At 37.0% G+C, this 18,426-nt stretch overlaps 1 protein-coding gene across 30 annotated transcripts in view; it reads left to right on the top strand.

Moving 5' to 3' along the window:
* LRRFIP2 (leucine rich repeat (in FLII) interacting protein 2) overlaps window positions 1-18,194 on the top strand; it is a 53,615-nt gene extending 35,421 nt beyond the window's left edge. For 23 of the 30 annotated variants that reach the window (XM_014949450.1, XM_014949451.1, XM_014949447.1 and 20 more), the window contains 10 exons: window positions 4,055-4,225; window positions 4,762-4,854; window positions 6,806-6,898; window positions 10,606-10,707; window positions 10,948-11,080; window positions 11,702-11,751; window positions 14,114-14,234; window positions 15,286-15,365; window positions 16,395-16,499; window positions 17,268-18,194. In XM_014949450.1, coding sequence (XP_014804936.1) covers window positions 4,055-4,225; window positions 4,762-4,854; window positions 6,806-6,898; window positions 10,606-10,707; window positions 10,948-11,080; window positions 11,702-11,751; window positions 14,114-14,234; window positions 15,286-15,365; window positions 16,395-16,499; window positions 17,268-17,378 — 1,059 coding nt within the window. In that variant the 3' untranslated portion in view covers window positions 17,379-18,194. The remainder of the gene's footprint in view (window positions 1-4,054; window positions 4,226-4,761; window positions 4,855-6,805; window positions 6,899-10,605; window positions 10,708-10,947; window positions 11,081-11,701; window positions 11,752-14,113; window positions 14,235-15,285; window positions 15,366-16,394; window positions 16,500-17,267) is intronic. The other 7 variants (XM_014949464.1, XM_014949461.1, XM_014949478.1 and 4 more) reach the window with 3 other exon arrangements.
* The last annotated feature ends 232 nt before the right edge of the window (window positions 18,195-18,426 follow it).

Below are 18,426 nucleotides of genomic sequence, written 5' to 3'. Positions count from 1 at the left end.
AAAATAAGTACTATGTATTCAATGGGGAAGAAAGAAAGATTTAGTTATGACAAAGAACTTAAGAAATTAAGAATTAGTCTTCCAAGTTTCAGCAAATAGTACATCTTGCAAGCAAAACCAAAGTAATAATTTTGAAAGATGTGCTGAAACAAATCTGGGCAGGCATATTACTTGCAGGAGAAGATTAATTTTGTTTTAATGCTTTGTCATTACAAAAGAATTTTTTTTTATGCTTATTGTTTACATTCCCATTATCTTTGTCTAAGTTATAGGCTGGTTTTCAGTATTACATTAACGAGATTTGTCTGTATTTTGACTTTTAACTAGTTTAAACGAGTATGTATGCTTTTCTTTTGTAAGTTTCACACAATTAACAGTTTGCACTTAATTTGAAGTTTGATTATTTTCCCCTTCCCTGTGTTGAAGGGAAACTTAATACAGCAAATGATGTGGCTTAGAAATCTTATTCAGGATATTTGTTCTGTTCTCTTTCCTGTACCTAATTGTGAACAGTTCCATGTAAAACGAAAGAGATCCTCCTGTATTTGTCTTATATTCATATAGAGACTCAATTTAATGAATGCTACTTGTACTAGAGCATGTAACAGCTTCCTTGAATTTCCTTGGTAAGGCAACATATTAGATGATACAGTAAAGAGAAAATATGTCATTTGAGCTGTTTGATGTAGCAAAAATTACTTCCTCTTTAGAAGATAAGGAACTTTGAGTCTGATAGTCACATGCCCAGATGATGTAGATCTTGTTTTAGTCATATTGCATTATGAATATTAAAAGGACTTTGAAGAGCAGTAGCATACAAGATTATTAGACATAGTTGTCTATGTCTAATAGTGATCTAGTCATAAACTGTACTAAATTTGAATAAAACATGATATTGCATCATACTTTTGCATGTTCGCTAGCATCTCGTGACTATTGTTCTGAACCATTACTAATGCACTATTGTTTATTGTAATCCATTAGTTACTAAAGAGCACAAGTGTGCAGTAGAGTGTAAGATCTTGATCTATGCTTGGCTTACAAAATTGAATTGCATTTTATGCTATTCTTAATACTGAATAATATGTTCCTCAGTTAATTTTCATTCCACAGACACTCTTTGAGAAACCCTTCTTTCTAACTAGGAAGGTATTGCCTTTTTGTCACCTTCCCTGATTTAGCAGCTTTGTCTTGTGTAGGTTAAAAGAGTTACTAGGATACCTGCTTTTGCACTTCTTTTAAATGTTTTTTCAGTGCTTGAGAGCGATTTGTAATTACACTGCCTTCATATCTCTGTGGTTGCCCATCCCTTGTGCTGCTAAGAGTGTGTTTTATACCTGGCTATAAATCTGCTGTGTGTCAGCAGAATAAACTAACGTGGATAGTTCTGATTTAGTTGGGTCTTCACATTTTTCATGTCTCAGTTTGATTTGGTTTTGTTGGTTCTTTATATATTCCTTTGCCTCAACTAGAAAGTAATCCTTTTTCTTTCCTCAAAACTTTTCTTTTATACAGTTAACAGAGCATTCTCTTTGTGTCTGCTGGCTTTAATCATCCTGTTCTAGCCAAGCAAGCTGATTTGCATAGCCCATTGGCTTCACTGGTAGACTTGTGGGTGGTATTTCTTCATAGCTTTAGGTTCTGTGCAAGAGCCTTATTATCCATTTTCATTGTAGCCTTTTCCACTGATATTCCCATCCTTGGGCACCCCACTGCCTCATTTAAGTGTCTCAGAAACCCTTCCAAATCCATATTATTTCTCGCCAAACTGGAAGATTACTGAAACTGCATGGAATTCTTGAACCATAGGGAACACGTATAATACTTTACTTGAAATGAAGGAACAGATCCAAAGAAGCATTAGCAATGTTTCTGGGTTTGGTTTTTTTATTTAATTGGTAGGAGACTCTTGGGCTTAGCTTGGTTTCTTTCTGGGAAGCAATTCTCACTCTTCTGTCTCAAAATCAATTTATTCCTCTTCCATAACTGCAGGTTTTTCCCCCCCATTAAGTTGTCTTCCTTTAAGGCTGGAATCCTGGAGCACGTGGTGTACAGTAAGAGGCTGAGACAACTGGAGTTGATAAGTTCTGGGGTGTGGGTGGCAGTATCATTGCTGTTTTCAGCTGCCTGGTAGGAGGCTGTAGAAAAGACAGGGTAGATTCCTTTCAGAGGTGCAGAGTGACAGGGCAAGATGCAACAGAGAAAAGTTGTGTTGTAAGAGCAGAAATTTCAATTAGGCCTCAAGTAAAAAGCTTCATAAGGAAGGAGTGAAATACTGGAACAGCCAGGTTCTGCAGTCTGCATCCTTAATCCTACTTAAAATGGACTGGAGGTGAGCTGTGAGCAGCCTGATCTTAGTTAGCCCTTGCTTCATTAGGAGATTGGACCATCCAGGGATCTCTGTGAGCTTATATTACTACATGATTCTACTCACTACACTCACAGAATCAAATTGGAATTTTTTCCAAGCTGTAATTTTCATTAAATTTTGTATCTCCCCATAAAAGGTCTATAGCATTCATTTTAATCCTAGTATTTTCCCCTTTTCCTCCAAGCTGAATATTTTTTGAAAGTCTTTGGAAGGTTTACAACATTTGTCATATTTACACCATCACAAAAAATGTTTCTGTGGTTTTAATTTAAAAACTTGAGTACTGGAATGCATTTGCATGTGTTCTTTATTTTTTCATTTTCTTCTGTCTTACCATGAATCTTCTTTGCTGTTGCTATTTACTGCTTCCCAGATGATAATGGTACCCTATCTTTTCACTCCTTGTATTGTCTTGTTTCTTCTGATCTGTAGTCTGTCAGGGTATGTCTTAGCTTATTTTTTTCTGGGGTTTCTAAAATACTGTTTTTCTCTAGCACAAAATTCCCTAGGTTAGTGAATGGACCGGAAAGATAAATACACGTGAGTATGAAAAATTATAGAGGCTAAAATATTTACTTTAAGGACAGCTTTCTCAAAATGGATATTTATAACATGGAATAGGGTGTAGGAGTTGACTTTCTTAGGAAATTTAGATTGTTACCACCCTCTCCTTTGATATCTTAGTCCTTAGTCCTACTGTCCTGGTGCCCTGCCTGTGCTAGTGCTGTCAGAACACAAAGCAGGAACATGGAGGTTACGCTACCTACGCCTGCAAAGAACAGAAGGGAGTTAGTAGTAAGGCACAGATCTACTTTGGAAAGGGAATGACTTAATAGTTCTTTTTCAGTTTTAAAATTAGGACTCCAATTTTAGAGTGAAACTCAATTTTTGTATCTTTAAAAGCATGCATATTGAAATCGGTGCATGTTTAAAAGTGTCTGCAGTGATTGTTGTTATGGTGTTTGAGTAGTTGACATTTGTTACAGTACTGAGAAAAAAACAATAGGATAGAATTATTTTGGTAAACATGAGAGAATTGCTTAAGAGGGTACATAGCAAGGCATATGTGCACCTTCAGGTAGAGAATCAAGCATGTAAATCTTTACATGCTTCTTTAAAAAATCTTAGTAAGAAATAGAACGATAAAATGTCTGCTTAAACAGAGAAACATCATTACTTTGAAAGTGTGACTTCCTTAAAACTTAATCCGAGGTACAGAGCACTAATTAAATAATGAGCTGTAAGTTAAAGCTACTATTAGAGATTTCTGTGATCTTTTTTTAGTTGTTTGTCTGAGCTCTCTCTCTCAGATTTCTTGCCTCATTCTGTAGTGTTCTCTTGTGCGTGCACTGAAAATACAAAGAAAGCTGTGATATTACTACTTTGTCCCTGTGAGTTAAGTTGGGAAGGTAACAGAGTAGAAAATGCACATAGAATGTTACATTGTCATTTTCGTACTTCTGTAGTAATAACTTTTCATTGCTGTGTATGACTTAACCTGAATATAGAAGTTGAACTATGAATTGGTATTTCTAAAGAGAACACGTGAAGAATAATTCAGACACCAAAATGATTGTGTAATTTTACTGCATAACAGCACTCTTCAGCATTGTGGTGGTATTTTAACATTATAGCAATGCATCAAAAAAGTTAGACTAATGTAAGCCTTTCTCCTGTTTATAGGATTCACTAGCTGAAGTTGAGGAGAAGTACAAGAAAGCTATGGTCTCCAATGCTCAACTAGACAATGAGAAAAACAACTTAGTTTACCAAGTGGATACTCTAAAGGATGTCATCGAGGAGAAAGAAGAACAGATAGCAGAGTTCTATAGGGAGAATGAAGAGAAGTCAAAGGTACTGATTTTTAAGACTTTTTTTTCTAATTGGAAAGAGAAAGCATAGAAGCCCAGACTACTTAGGAAGAACAGTTGAAAAAAAAACCAATCAACCACCTCCCCCAAAAAATCCAAACCAACAAACCAACCGTCCCCCTTCCCAAAACCAAACAAACCCCAAAACACTGACTTGAATAGGACATGCTTAGTCCCACTTTCTCGGAGAAGGGAGATCTGTGAGGCAGCTCTTTCCAACAATATTTAGATAAATTCAGTATCCAAGCTTTTCTAATTAATATTGTGCCATCTTTTATGCCATCTTTTCTGTCCATTCTACATTTCATTAAATAAAATCTTCTGTATAATAAATGTCTGGAGAACTTATCTAAAACACTGATTCTGTGATTTTTAGCCACTTAGTAGGTAGAATTGATCAAATTGTTGCAATAATTTCATAGGTAATTTTAAGTTATATTGCTACCTCTTTAAAATTTGTAGTGAAAATGAGTGTCAAATGCCAAATAAATAAAAATAAATAATGAATTTATTTTGTAGGAATTGGAAAGGCAGAAACACACATGCAGTGTTCTACAGCATAAGCTGGATGAACTTAAAGAGGGTCTTCGACAGAGAGATGAATTGATAGAGGTATGTTCATATGAGAGAGTGCATGATGGAACTTGTGCAAACAAATACGGTGTAAGATTTGAATGGGAACAGCTATCATACACAAAATGAGCTTAAATATTATCTCACATTTCTAAGAAAGAATTTGTCTTGTTTCAATGGGTAGTATTTAAGCTATCAAGCTCTCTTAATTTATACAGTTGAAAATGCCTACTTAAGGCTTTCAGATGCGTAAGATCCTTCATTTCTGTGAGAATTATGGTTCACTCATGAATATTACTTGTATCTTTCCTTCTTTGTGAGGGCAGAACTAATGTTTGAATGGCCAAAATCTTTTAGGATAGCCAGAAGTTCTCATGCATGAGTAATATTATTCTTCGCCTTTCCCAAAAGTTTCCTTTTCAGTTATTTCAGATTTTTGTGAGCACCAGCTTCTGAAGTTTGCATTAGTGAATGTTTATTTGCTTGCCAGTCAAGCATAAATATAGGAACACTGGTCAGCATGTTACTGGATCATAACCATGTTGCTGGGAGTGTGGTGTGTTATCATTGTTTCCCCTCTTCTCCCTCTGCTTTTCCTCTATCCCCACTTTGATTTGTTTCCAGAAGAAATGTGTCCTAAAATCCCAGCTCTATTATCCGTCTTAATTTTAAAATGGTCCACAAAGATATATATCGTCAACAGGATGTGGGTGTCCACTTCCCATTGATTTTTGTTCTAGTACTGTAAGTTCAATTAGTACACCATTATCCCACTGCCTTCTGGTTTCAGTTAAAATTTATGATCTTAAGTGTACGGGCCAAAGTTTCCACTACTTGATTTTCAAAAGCTCTGTAATACTGCATTTCATTGATTGATTTCTTTCCTCATTAAGTTCCTGTGCTCTCCAGGCAGTAGTACAGGAACTCCAAGAAAAGGAGTAAAATTAGCTTAAGAAGCAGCATTTTGCAGATTATTGCTGACAATCAAAAACTTGGCAAATTCTGCTTTTAGCTCTCACTTGCTCTGAAGGAAAAAAACTTTGACTTCACTATGAAGGAAATACCGCTTCATACTTTCTTCTTTGGTGGTGGTTCTTTGGGTTTTTTAACAAGTATGTGAATCAAAAATATATAATAGATTTTTCTGGGATGTTTGCTTTGGTAGAATGTACCATATGTGTGTTGAATATTCACCAAATGTTTACAGTCCCTTCAAAGCTACAATTTGCCCCAAATTTACCATTTATTTTAGTAACTTCTCCAGCTATTAACACTAACAGCTAGTCTAGCTGAAGCCATTTATTTTTTTTGTAGAAAGACATTGTCTTCCATTCCCAAATGTAAAATCAAGGTCACTCATTAGGAAGTGTTCTAGCCCTAAAAATTCTTGTGTCTTCATCACACGTAATTATATGAGCATAGTAAGAAATTTTAGTTACTTTTGAAGGACAAACAACAAAATGGAGCATTAGATAAAAAATAGGACCACACTTGATATGTATTAATATAGTATCAGAAAGCAGTCAGTAGCCATATATCACTTCCTGGATTCTTGATTCAAACTTCCTTCCTTGTACTTCCAAGAAAACTTTTCCTTTTGTAAAATATTAATAAAACCACTTCTTAACATAAGTGTTCACTTCCGAACAAGGCTTGAAAGTATCTGGAAATCAGGGTAATTATTTTCCTAAAGAAAGGATCCTATCCCTAGTATGTAATGGGAACAATTACTAAGGAAAAGTAACTCCAGTTGTAGCAAATCTTCCCATCAATATTAAGGGATTGAATAAAATTAATGACCATTCTCTTGCATAAATTCATAAAGGAAAAATTGTTACATTTAGTAGCACCCTTTTGCTTTAACTTCATGCTCATAAACTCTTTGGTTGTCTTTTACTATTTAATTTCCTTTATCTACTTGGATGTGGCTTTTTTTCATTTCCTTACTTCTGTTTCCTCTTTTATTTTTCCCTCATCCTATTTACTACAGGAGAATCAGCGCATGCAGCAGAATATAGACTCCATAACCAGAGAGGTGTTTGATCTCCAGGAGACAATTAATTGGAAAGATAAAAAAATAGGGGTATGAAATAAATATGGGGGGAAGGTATTTTTTTCATTTTAGTAGTAGATGGATGCTCCCCAGCTCCCCAAGGAATGCTGTGTACTCCAAAGAAATGAAGGCCACTCCCAATTTAAATATTTAAAATGTTTTTCAGTTTTCTCTTCTTTATAAAATAAATTCCACTTCATCTTTACTTGTATAATGATGAATAATCCTAATTAAATCTATCAGATAATAACCTGTTATGCATACAATTCTGTAATTTTTTACAAAGTATTTTTTACCTGTAATCAGAGCTTGAAAAAGCCATTACTTCCTTATTCTTAACAGGAAAAAAAAAACTCTTGGGTCTGTATATTGATCCATAGGGACAATATAATTTTATAGAGAGTTTAAATTGTTTTTAAAGCTTTTAATTTCTTTAAAGGCAAATACAATTTTCAAAACTTGAAAAGTTTAAACCTTGCTCGACATTTGGCTCCTGCCTCTCTCCTCATCTTAATTGGCATAACAATTAGTGGATTTTAAAATGGTCTGTTTTCTGCTACCTGCAATAAGAGACGAAATACCCCAAATAATGGAAAACCTTGGGAACTGCAGGAGCTAAGTCTCAAAATGTAGAGAAACCCCAGTGAGTATTTGTAGATCATGCTTGCATTTGGCATACCCAGGGCTAAAAAAATATGATCTTGAATTGACTTCTGCAGCCACACTTGAACATTCCTGTACTGCAGTTCATCCTTCTAGGGCTGCTTAGCTTGGATGAAGCACTGAACCAAGGGGATTTCATGATACTGCAAACAAAATAACAGAAGTTACCAACTCTTGGGATTGAGAGTTGGAATCGAAACTGCAGTTGCGTGGGAGCTGTAGAGGAGTGTCTGTAGGGCTCCTGCAGAGAAAGGAAAGAGGTAGAGGAAGAACTGAGTTGATGTGCAGCACAGAGCTGGTGACACTGTCTCAGGGTCAGCCTGACACTTGGCCATAACGACGTGGCTCTGGACCTGTGGCTGTTCTGGGCTGCACGTAGATTGCCGGGTGGAGGGAGTGAAGGAGCTGGATAGCCTTTAGAAGGGGATCATCTGCCTTTTAGTAACTCTAGACATTTCTCTCTAAGTGAATTTTACACCAGGTTTTGACATATGCAGGTTTCTTTGAGAATTGCTGCATCTGCTGGAGTTAAGTGACTTTGAAAAGTTATCTTTTAACCAGTAGTGCCCAGTTAAAAAAAGCCCTATTCCTGCCTGTATTCAGTCCATATTTATTTCATGTTTCATTCCTTCAATCCATATTGCAATCCTATCTTCCATCATAAAATAATTTTTCAACATCTTAAAGTTTTCTTCTGAACATTATTCTGAAGGTGTTTTTAATCTCTAATTAACTGTGTTCTTTTCATACTTAGTCTTCACGTTTGTGTACTGGACTGTGCCAATTTGTGCAATTGTTTTGTGCAAGCACTTTTTTCTTTTCTGAATGTGTTGCTAGAGTGATACAGAGCGTATCATCTATCTAATGTTCAAAAAACTGGCTAGCAGCCAGACTGACAAGAAAGATACCTTTTCCTTTAGCCAAAATTTTCCTGCCAATTTCTGTGGTTTTATAAACACGGTAACTGGATTTTTCCTAGTTTTTATTGTTATACTGTCTCGGGATTTTAAATCTCCTAGTCCTTAAAATGTAAAAATGCTGCTGTCTTTTCTTTCTCACTTCCATTATCTACATATTTTTCTTAGCTCACAGTTTTTGAGTCTTTCTCCTCAATGCTGAGTAATTTTGCTAATTTTTACTCCAGCTTCAGCAGCCTCTGAGAAGCTTCACAAAGGAGTAGTTGATAACTAGAATTGTAACCTAGTTCTGCAATGTATGCAAGACCCATGCTGCCTCAGAGGAAGAAAGGGATGCAAGCAGAACTTGAGATAGGCAGGTGTAAAAGAGACTCATGCTTCTTATATTGTCTTGTCTCTACAAAGTAATGGAAATTTGCAGTTGTATTTGGTCTTAAATTAGATCAATTTGAGGACACTGAACTATAACTTCCGGGTTATATTCCTGAGATTACAGCTGTTTGCGTTTTGGTGGCTCCAAATTATACGTGCTTTGCCAATTTGAAATTAGCAATGGCATGTCTGAGTTTCTTATAGAATTTGTTAAGATTTTTAGAATATTTAGAAAATAGAATCCCAAACTAATCCACCTTCTGCCACCTGACTAGACTGTAGTCATACTAGTATGTTCCAACATGCCTGCAGAGCTTGGTTGTCCTGACTTTATTTTTATTCATTCCTGCTACTTAATAGAAGAATTGCAGGAGTAGATTTAGTACAAAATCCATGTCATGTATCATAACCCCATAGCATACCAACACTAGCAGTTTTACTAAAGTTTTTCAGCATTGAATAATGATTACTAGTCTCTCTACAGGTAGAGATACATGGTTATATCAGTTTCACTTCCTTCCCTGTCAGAATTTTCTGATTTCCAGCAGTTGTGCATAGGAAGGATGTTTTGGGAAGGTCAGCAGCATCTTGGGACACTGCCAGGCACACAGAGGAGCAGTGTCTACAGTGTGAGTCTGGGCCTAAGTGAAACACAAAATGATGTAATGAAAGTTCTTCACACTGTTTATAATGTAGTTGCAGAGATCTAGTATGTGTTAGGCAACAAAAGGACGTTTTATGAATTCTTGAACTATGATGAGATGACTAGTGCTTTCACACATGTTGAATTACCTATGTTTTAAATGTTACATTTACATACTAATCAAGTGCAACAGCACTTAAATTTTTCTGTTGAAATTAAGGGTAATGAATTAAAGCATTGCTCTAGTATACAGATTATAGATAATTATTAAAATTTGGCATACTGCAATTGTGATGTGGAGCAATTGCAATACAAAGGTATATACCTTCATTTCTTTCTTCGTATCAGTCCATTCCTAGACATTCATGCATGACGCTGGGTTTAGTTGGACAATTTTCTTGGCAAAATGTGTGTACACCTTAGCAGTTGCTGTATGGTCAGGATTATTTGTAATGCATGCAGTATTGAATCTGAATTGAATACTGGGGTGCTGCCCAGTCAAGAGAAAATGTCCAGTTAACTCCCAGGTGACACAGCTCCAGCATAGGTAGGCAAACACATCCCCATCCATATTGCACTTGTAGCTGCAATTCTTTCTTGTGATAAAATAGCGCTGCTGGTGTTTCCTGCCTTTTTTTTTTTATCCTCTTAAACTGCTTTGGCTTTAGTAAAGGGTGGTTGTAATACATAAGCAAGTAGTAAATAAACTAGTATTTCTAAGTGGATGACAGGCTTATATATCCAAGGTCTCTTATGAAGTAAGATTTCTACTTCTATACCTTATAAAAGGTAGAAAAATTAGTTCAATTAATGTAATGTTTTAGGATCTTTGCCAACTGAGTTCCAGTCATTTTTATTTCTGGCCACAGACTGCCTGTATGAAAATATACCAAAAATTGAATCCACCAGAAATTCTAGTATAAAATCTACTAAGACTCGCCTGGGAAAAAATTAGTCATGACAAATATGCAGCAGTTAGGCTAGATATGTGACTTGTGAAAGGTAGTTATCAGAGACATATGTTTATATACCCCTTCTAATTACTTTTATTGAGCTCTTTGTATTTATTTGTAGAAAATCTCTCTGCTGTCATATGCTTTTTCTCTGTGCCATTCTCTTTCTTGCTATTTGCCTGAACCCAGGCCCTAGAAAGACAGAAAGATTACTTTGACTGCATTAAGAATGAGCGAGATGAGCTCAGAGAGGAGTTGGCTGACCTGAAGGAAACAATGAAGAGAGGAGAGGTATGTTGGTAATTGTTACTTTACAGTAACAAATCCAGGAACGGGGCATGAAATCAAGGTCAATGAAAAAGAGGTAGAATGGTTACTATTCTTGTGCAATCTCACAACCTGACCTTAGGATAGGATAAAAGTGTATTTTATTGTAACTGTTATGATCAACTTGAAAATATTTTTTTAAAAACTTTTCTGTCCAATCATATTTTAGCATGTATGAGTAGGTTTTTTCTTTTGTATTTTTAGAAACATGGATTAGTTATCATTCCAGATGGCACACCAAATGGTGATATAAACCATGAATCAGTGGTTGGTGCAGTAACGGTTGTATCGCAGGAAGCTGCTCAAGTCTTGGAATCTGCAGGAGAAGGACCACTAGGTAAAAAAATATCCTGACATACTTTATAGAATGTTTGAAATCTTTGTTTCCCTCATGTTCACAGTGAGTTGGAATTTATCTGATCTTAGCACATTTTGCTTGACAGACTGTTTTGTAGCCATTACTGATCTCCTGGCTGACTAGAGATATTGCAACATTCCTGAGGGTTTTTTTCCCCGAGACCTTTTTTTGTTGTTTGAGATAACTTTTGACAAACTCTCTAAACATATGGGGAAGAGACATATTGCTAAAGAAAGAGCAATCTTTAAGAATAAGAAAAGGAAAAAAATATGCAATCAGAAGAAAATTTTGTGGGAAGTGGCTCTTGAGACAAAGCCAGTTTTAATATTAAAGAAAAACACCTCAGTTAATTTTACGTTGAAGAACTACTAAACTCAGAGGTCTTGCCTTTAAAATTGTTACAGTAATAAACGGTGTAATGGAAATATTTTTCCCTTTTTTCTGCTATTAACTGAAGGCTGGTATGTTGTTATTTGTGAGATACCAAAGTTTTATGCTTACAGTTTGAAGAGCATTTTATTTGAAAATTAACAAAATGTTATGAAAAACATGTTCTTAGTTACAGATTTCTCTGGTTTTGATTGTGTTCTTTGGTTTTAGATGTCCGACTACGAAAACTGGCTGGAGAAAAGGAGGAATTATTGTCCCAGGTAAAATAGGCTATTCTTTTCAGAAATAAACATTTGTGTATCCTCTTGCAGAATATTAATATATTAGCAATAAACAAATATTAAGCACCAAAGGTGCTTAATCAAATACTTAACCACTAAAGCAATACTCAGTTCCTGGTAGCCAGGCAGGTAAGATCAGCTCCTCTCACTAGCGCCCTTATCAATGTGTCTTGGACTTCGGTTGGTAAAGAAGCCTCATTTCACTAACTGGTGAGCTGAAGTCTAACTCACTGGTGACTCTACTATTACTGCATGTACTTAAAGCTGTTCTTTCTTTTGTCTTATGTGGAAATACTAAAGTCTGTAAAATGAAGTTCTCATAAGCTCAATTGACACTGTCTTCCAGATTGCTAAATGGTATTATTTCTTTGATCATTTCAGTTACTCACATAGAAAATTAATATTATCAAAGGAGTTGTACTTCAATACAGTTCCATATTGAGAAGAGAGGACTCAAGAAAAGATATAGCCATTGAACAATTATTAAGAATGCCATAGTTTTTGTGCTCCAGTTGAACACATTGAAAATTTAAAGTGATGTTATCAATACTTGGTTTTGCTGAGAATATGCCTTAATTTTAGTATAGATACTTTGTTTAGAATGCCAGTAAATTCTAGTATTGAATCGGTATTAAATATAAGTAAATAAATATATTATGTATAAAAATGTATATGTATATTTATCACCACATAATAGTAAAAATCACCATTAAAGTATTTGATTTATATCATGAATTGGAGTTTTGCAAGTATAACTCCCATACCACTAAGCTGTAGGGCAATATTTTGATAAGCGAGTCAAATAAGTGGCTCCTACTTTTTTCATAAACTCCAGACACTGGAGTGGTAGCTGTGCAATCTGTGTTCCCTGACGACTGGAAAAATCCCAAGAGAACTGCTGTTGCATAAAATGGAACCATTTAAGACTAATGCGCACTACAGACTTGCCTAGGACCATTGCTTCCAGGTGGAGTAAAAGAGAGGACCCAAAAAAGAGCTGTGGATTATTCTTTCTGTAAATTCACCAGGATATTGTTCATTATATTCGTATGTGTAAGAGGTATACTGTAGGAGAAATGCTTAAATGGAGTTTCAAGTGGCTGCATCCTCTGGAAAGTCAGCTCTGTTGGAGCTGCTGTGTGCCCCTGCACAAAGGTCCCCACAGCACTGGGCAAATCGGTGGGATCGAGTGCACCCTCAGTAAGTTCGCAGACGACACCAAGCTGGGTGGCAGAGTTGATCTGCTGGAGGGTACAGAGGCTCTGCAGAGAGATCTCGACAGGCTGGATCGATGGGCCGAGACCAACGGGATGAGGTTCAACAAGGCCAAGTGCCGGATCCTGCACTTCGGTCACAACAACCCCAGGCAGCGCTCCAGGCTGGGGGCAGAGTGGCTGGAGCTGCCAGGCAGAAAAGGACCTGGGGGTGTTGGTCGACTGTCGGCTGAACAGGAGCCAGCAGTGTGCCCAGGTGGCCAAGAAGGCCACCAGCATCTTGGCCTGTATCAGGAACAGCGTGGGGAGTAGGGCCCAAGAGGTGATCGTCCCCCTGTACTCGGCACTGGTGAGGCCTCACCTTGAGTACTGTGTCCAGTTTTGGGCCCCCTACCATAAAAAAGACATCGAGGTGCTGGAGCGGGTCCAGAGAAGGGCAACAAAGCTGGTGAGGGGTCTGGAGAATAAGTCTTATGAGGAGAGGCTGAGGGAGCTGGGGTTGTTCAGCCTGGAGAAGAGGAGGCTGAGGGGAGACCTTATCACTCTCTACAACTCCCTGAAAGGAGGGTGTAGAGAGGTGGGGGTCGGTCTCTTTTCTCAAGTCACAGGCGATAGGACGAGAGGAAATGGCCTCAAGTTGTGCCAGGGGAGGTTCAGGCTGGATATTAGGAAAATGTTTTTCACTGAAAGGGTTCTCAGGCATTGGAATGGGCTGCCCAGGGAGGTGGTTGAGGCACCATCCCTGGAGGTGTTCAAAAGACGGGTTGATGTAGTGCTGGGAGGTATGGTTTAGTGATGATGTTCCTTGTTTGTTGTGCGGGTGTCTATTTTTGTCAGTTAGGTTGATGGTTGGACAAGATGACCTTTAAGGTCCCTTCCAACCTAGAAGATTCTGTGATTCTGTTTGGAGTGTGCCGCTGAGGCGCAGAGAGCGCTGCCCCAGCAGAGGGGATGGGGACTGCCTCCCCTGCCTCCCCGGCACGGCCCTGCTGCTCCCGCTGACAGAACAGTCCTGGCCACTGACATCTCAGGACTGCTTTGACTTTTTCCCATTGAACATTTAGATACACGACTGCTGAACTTCTGGAAGTCTCTTTTGTGAAAAAAAAAGAACGCTTCTTTTTCAGGTTAGAAAACTGAAGATGCAGTTGGAAGAAGAACGACAGAAATATTCTAAAAGCGATGGCATGAACCCAGATACCATAGGCTTAGAGAATGGTTCCGACCTGCAGCTGATTGAAATGCAGAGTAGGTATATGGTTACTGTTCAAAAGCATATTCTTACTGGGGGGAGGAAACGGACTCTTCCAACTCCTTTTTCTGCATTGCTGTGCAGCAGTAGTACTGTGAATGAATATATCCTTGAGCAGCTAAGATTTTGTTGGTATAGCTCCTTGCAGGAAACTTCTCATTGCAGAATAGTTTAAAAATCTGCCTCTTTCAGTGTTGAATACAACATTCTGGCAAGTTATTTTTTCAGTTGATGACCTTGCCTAGAATGGGTGCCACTGCTTGAATAACTTCAATTTTTTAGATGATAGAATTTTGCTGAGATATTTTGTTAATACATTCTACCTGATTTTTTGTTATTTTGTTGAAACTTTGATGCGGAAACTTAATCTGAAAGACTATTATTCTCTGAAGCAAAACAAACAAAAAAAAATTAAGGTTTAACACAATATTCAGTGTTGCTTCATAGAAGCACTAAGCTACTTTCCATTTCAAGCAAGCTATTTCTTCAGCTGAAAACTTTTCTTATTTGATAGATGGTCATTTAATATGCTTGTGGCATTGAACACGCACAGAGCACTGGCAATGTCAGAGCTAAAATCCAATACCAAAATAACGTGCAAAGCTCCTCAGAGTTTTTCAGGCAGGTTCAAGCCTTATGCTCCTTATTATTCACATCTTATTACAGATGTCTACACTAAATGCTGCTGGTATTAACATCTGTTGTGATTTGACCCATTTTGCAGTGTGTATTGCTTATTGTGTTGATTCTCTTTTTTTTAAGAGATGTTTGGTGATCTAAATAGGTGTGTTTTAAAAGGTGTGTATCTCGTTTGTACATCTGAGATTTAATGCACTCTTATAGAGACAGTATTTGTGTCCTCTAAATAACAGGAAAATTATTTCTTTTTCTTCCCCTTAAAAAATTTCTGAAAGAACATTTACCGCTTTATAATCCTGGATATGGGCTTCTCAATAAAATGGTCTTTATAATGAGTTTTCATTGAAAGGGAAACTGCCGGTTTAGAGAGTTGTTTTGAGTAATATATTCATATCAATTTTTGTCTAGGAGATGCCAACAGACAAATCAGTGAATACAAATTTAAGCTTTCGAAAGCTGAACAAGATATAACTACCTTGGAACAAAATGTAAGTGTGTCTGTCTTCATATTTATTGTTATCATTACACTTGCTCTACACACTTTTTTCAACAAAAGCTACGAAAACATATTTCATAATTTGATTTACTGCTTGTTCTTTATTTTGCACAAAATGGCAGTACACTTATGTTTTTTCATATTTCCTGCAATTCAATACCTGTGCATATTGTAACCGCAGGAGAAAATAGCGTGGAGTTAATGTACTAAGATGTAAATGTATGGCAGAATATAAAAAGGAACTGAAGCTACTAGTTAAAGACAATCAGTTCATGTAGCTTAATTACTTGTAAGAAAGTTGTATAGACTGTAGAAGGTACATAACTTACTCTATGAAATTCAAGAGTTTGTTTTTATAGATATATATATATATATATATCTCACTGATTTACTCACACTTTGTGATTGTAAGTCAGTAACATGGCATTATAGTTCAGCATCTCTGTAGATCACATAAAAATCACATAAAGGATTACAATTTGAATCGGAGATGCATGGTTGGTCTCTCTTGCACAGCAGCAAGCTACTAGCCCATCCTATGGATTTGGGGGCAGTAGGGGAGGGATAAATAGTGTAAAGTGGGCTTTAACACCTGCAGATTGCCACCAGGGTTTGTCTTGAGCCCCCCCCCCACCCCGTTACTGCTGGACTCTGTGCTTGAGCTCAAGACCTCTTACACCATGTCTTGTAACCATCTTACACAATGTCTCCTTTTCTACTTTGCTCCTTTTCATATGGTCTCTGCTTTTCAGCTTTTGTTTTTAATCTCATGTGTTCCCCAATTCCTGATTATGTTTTTTCTTCTGCCTGCAATTTATTTTACTTTTTTTAAACTCTCTCTTTGCAATTATGATTACTGCTAACACAGTTATACCTCCTCTTTCCAGAGGGAGACGCTATGGATAATTCTCAGGATGCCTTGTGTTACAGTGGCTTTTCAGAAAGGAAAGAACAGCTGGTGGCAGGTGAGCTCAGGGTGGAACACCCGAGTAATCGTTCCTGTTCTTGTTTGGGTTTGCAGATTGGACGACTTGAGGGGCAGGTTGCGAGGTATAAAAATGCAGCAGAAAATGCAGAAAAAGTAGAAGATGAACTCAAAGCTGAAAAGAGGAAGCTTCAGCGAGAGGTAATTGACTTGATTTCCTTTTCAGGTTTATGCTGCTTTTAGTCTTGAACTGCACTGTCTTCTGCCTCCAAGCTCTGCTTTTTTTTGCAATCCTTGGTTTGCAGTTTTTAAGTGTTTTTTGTGGAGGCCTCTAAGTCTCAGCGTTGCGTTCAGAAGATTATAGCGCGTGAAAGTAATACTAATTACAGTTCAATGCAGTACTTCTTGAAAGATCTCAAGTTGTATTTTCTAATGAAAGTGATAACTTGTACTATTTTAAACTAATCTTTCCATAAAAAATGACTGTGGAGTTGAATGCTCCCTATTTCAAATGCCAGCCTGGGAAGTTCCCAGCATGCATCTCTTAAGGAGCTGGGAAGAAACTGTATTTAACTGAGCTGCTGATCATGCTTGGTTAAGAGCTACTGCATGACTAGCGTGATGTGCCTGCTACCCACAGGAACATATATCCATCAGCAATTAACAACAGTGGAGAGGACTTCAGCTTTAAACAGCATGTTTAAATAGGAAGTTGCCGGCACCTAGATCTTTTGGAATGAGTACATGTTTCATGTTTCAATTGCTTCCTAGTTACTTTTTTTATTTAAACAGTTGAATTCCAGTTCATCAGACTCCAATAATGAAAGTGTTGTGTCTTAACTTCTGTGGCACTCTTACTAAAGCATATAATACTTGTATTCCTGATTTACTTTCCTTTGTCAAAGCTTAACAACAGCAGAAAGTCCAAGTAAACTTAACGCAATCGTAACTTTTGCTTTTATTTTATAGTTAAGAACAGCACTGGATAAGATAGAAGAGATGGAGATGACCAATAGCCACTTAATGAAAAGGCTGGAGAAGATGAAAGCAAATAGGACTGCGCTTTTATCTCAACAGTGAAATGGAAATTGAAAATATGATGCACTGCTCCTTGAATAACTAGCCCCTAGCTTGTTTTTAAATACAGGCTTTCATTGGCACAAACTATTTGAACACTGAGCTGTTCATAGGCATTTTAGTTTCATAATTAAATGGCATACTTCATTTTGTAACTTATGAGAGAATGAAATTTAGTTTGAATTCCTACGTGAATGACAGCAATTTTTCTGTAGTGTTTGATTCTAGAGTCGGAGCTGGAGCACAATGCTGTATGCTCGACTTAACGATAGAAAATGTTTTTACAACTGTGGAATCAAGTTTACTCACGATCTCTTTTGGCTGCTTTAATGATGCTTGATGCTCGGAGACAACTGCATGAATTCAAGAAGACACTGTATTACTGTATTATAAACTAACATATATTTGCTCAAGACATCACACAGCACAAGTGCCTTTTATCTGGTGCAATTTAGACTTCATTGTTGAAATAACCTTTGAAATCAGATGTTTTATTTTAAGATACGTTTGGGTATTCACTAAACTTTATACATTTTGAAAATACATTTTTGTAAAATATTTAAATTTTTTAAAAGAAAAATAGAGACTGTATATAAAAATCTGCTTTTTTTGCATGGACACATCTGAGTTCTAGGTAATTTTGTCAAATACTAGCCCCTGATACTCTTAGTATTAAGAGTGCAGATTTAAAATCTTCAGTTGTACACCATCGATTTATATGTCATCTGCTGCTTAAGTGTGAATTGAAATTTTAGGGTGGGAGGAAGGGGTGGGAAATGTGGCTAAGGAATTTATTAAATGGACACTTTACTGACCAAAGCCAGATGTTTTCTGTGTTCTTTTAAATACTTGGATACCAACAGGACAGAGCAAAATCTTTGCAAATAGTAAATTCTGATCTCTATTTGTTGAAAAGTACCTTTTGGGCTTTGAAATAGTGAGTTTGAATGATTCCTTTTCCTGATGTGCTGCTCTTTGACAGTACTGCCATGGAGGAGCAGGGCAGTACAAGGAAGAAGGTGCTTTCTGGAGTGGTGTGGTTTTTGTCTGT

The sequence above is a fragment of the Calidris pugnax genome, unplaced genomic scaffold (genome assembly GCF_001431845.1).
Source record: "Calidris pugnax isolate Ruff unplaced genomic scaffold, ASM143184v1 scaffold124, whole genome shotgun sequence".
In the NCBI taxonomy this organism is placed as follows: Eukaryota; Metazoa; Chordata; class Aves; order Charadriiformes; family Scolopacidae; genus Calidris; species Calidris pugnax.
The sequence above is the reverse complement of the archived record's forward strand: the minus strand, read 5'-3'. Positions and strand labels throughout refer to the sequence as shown.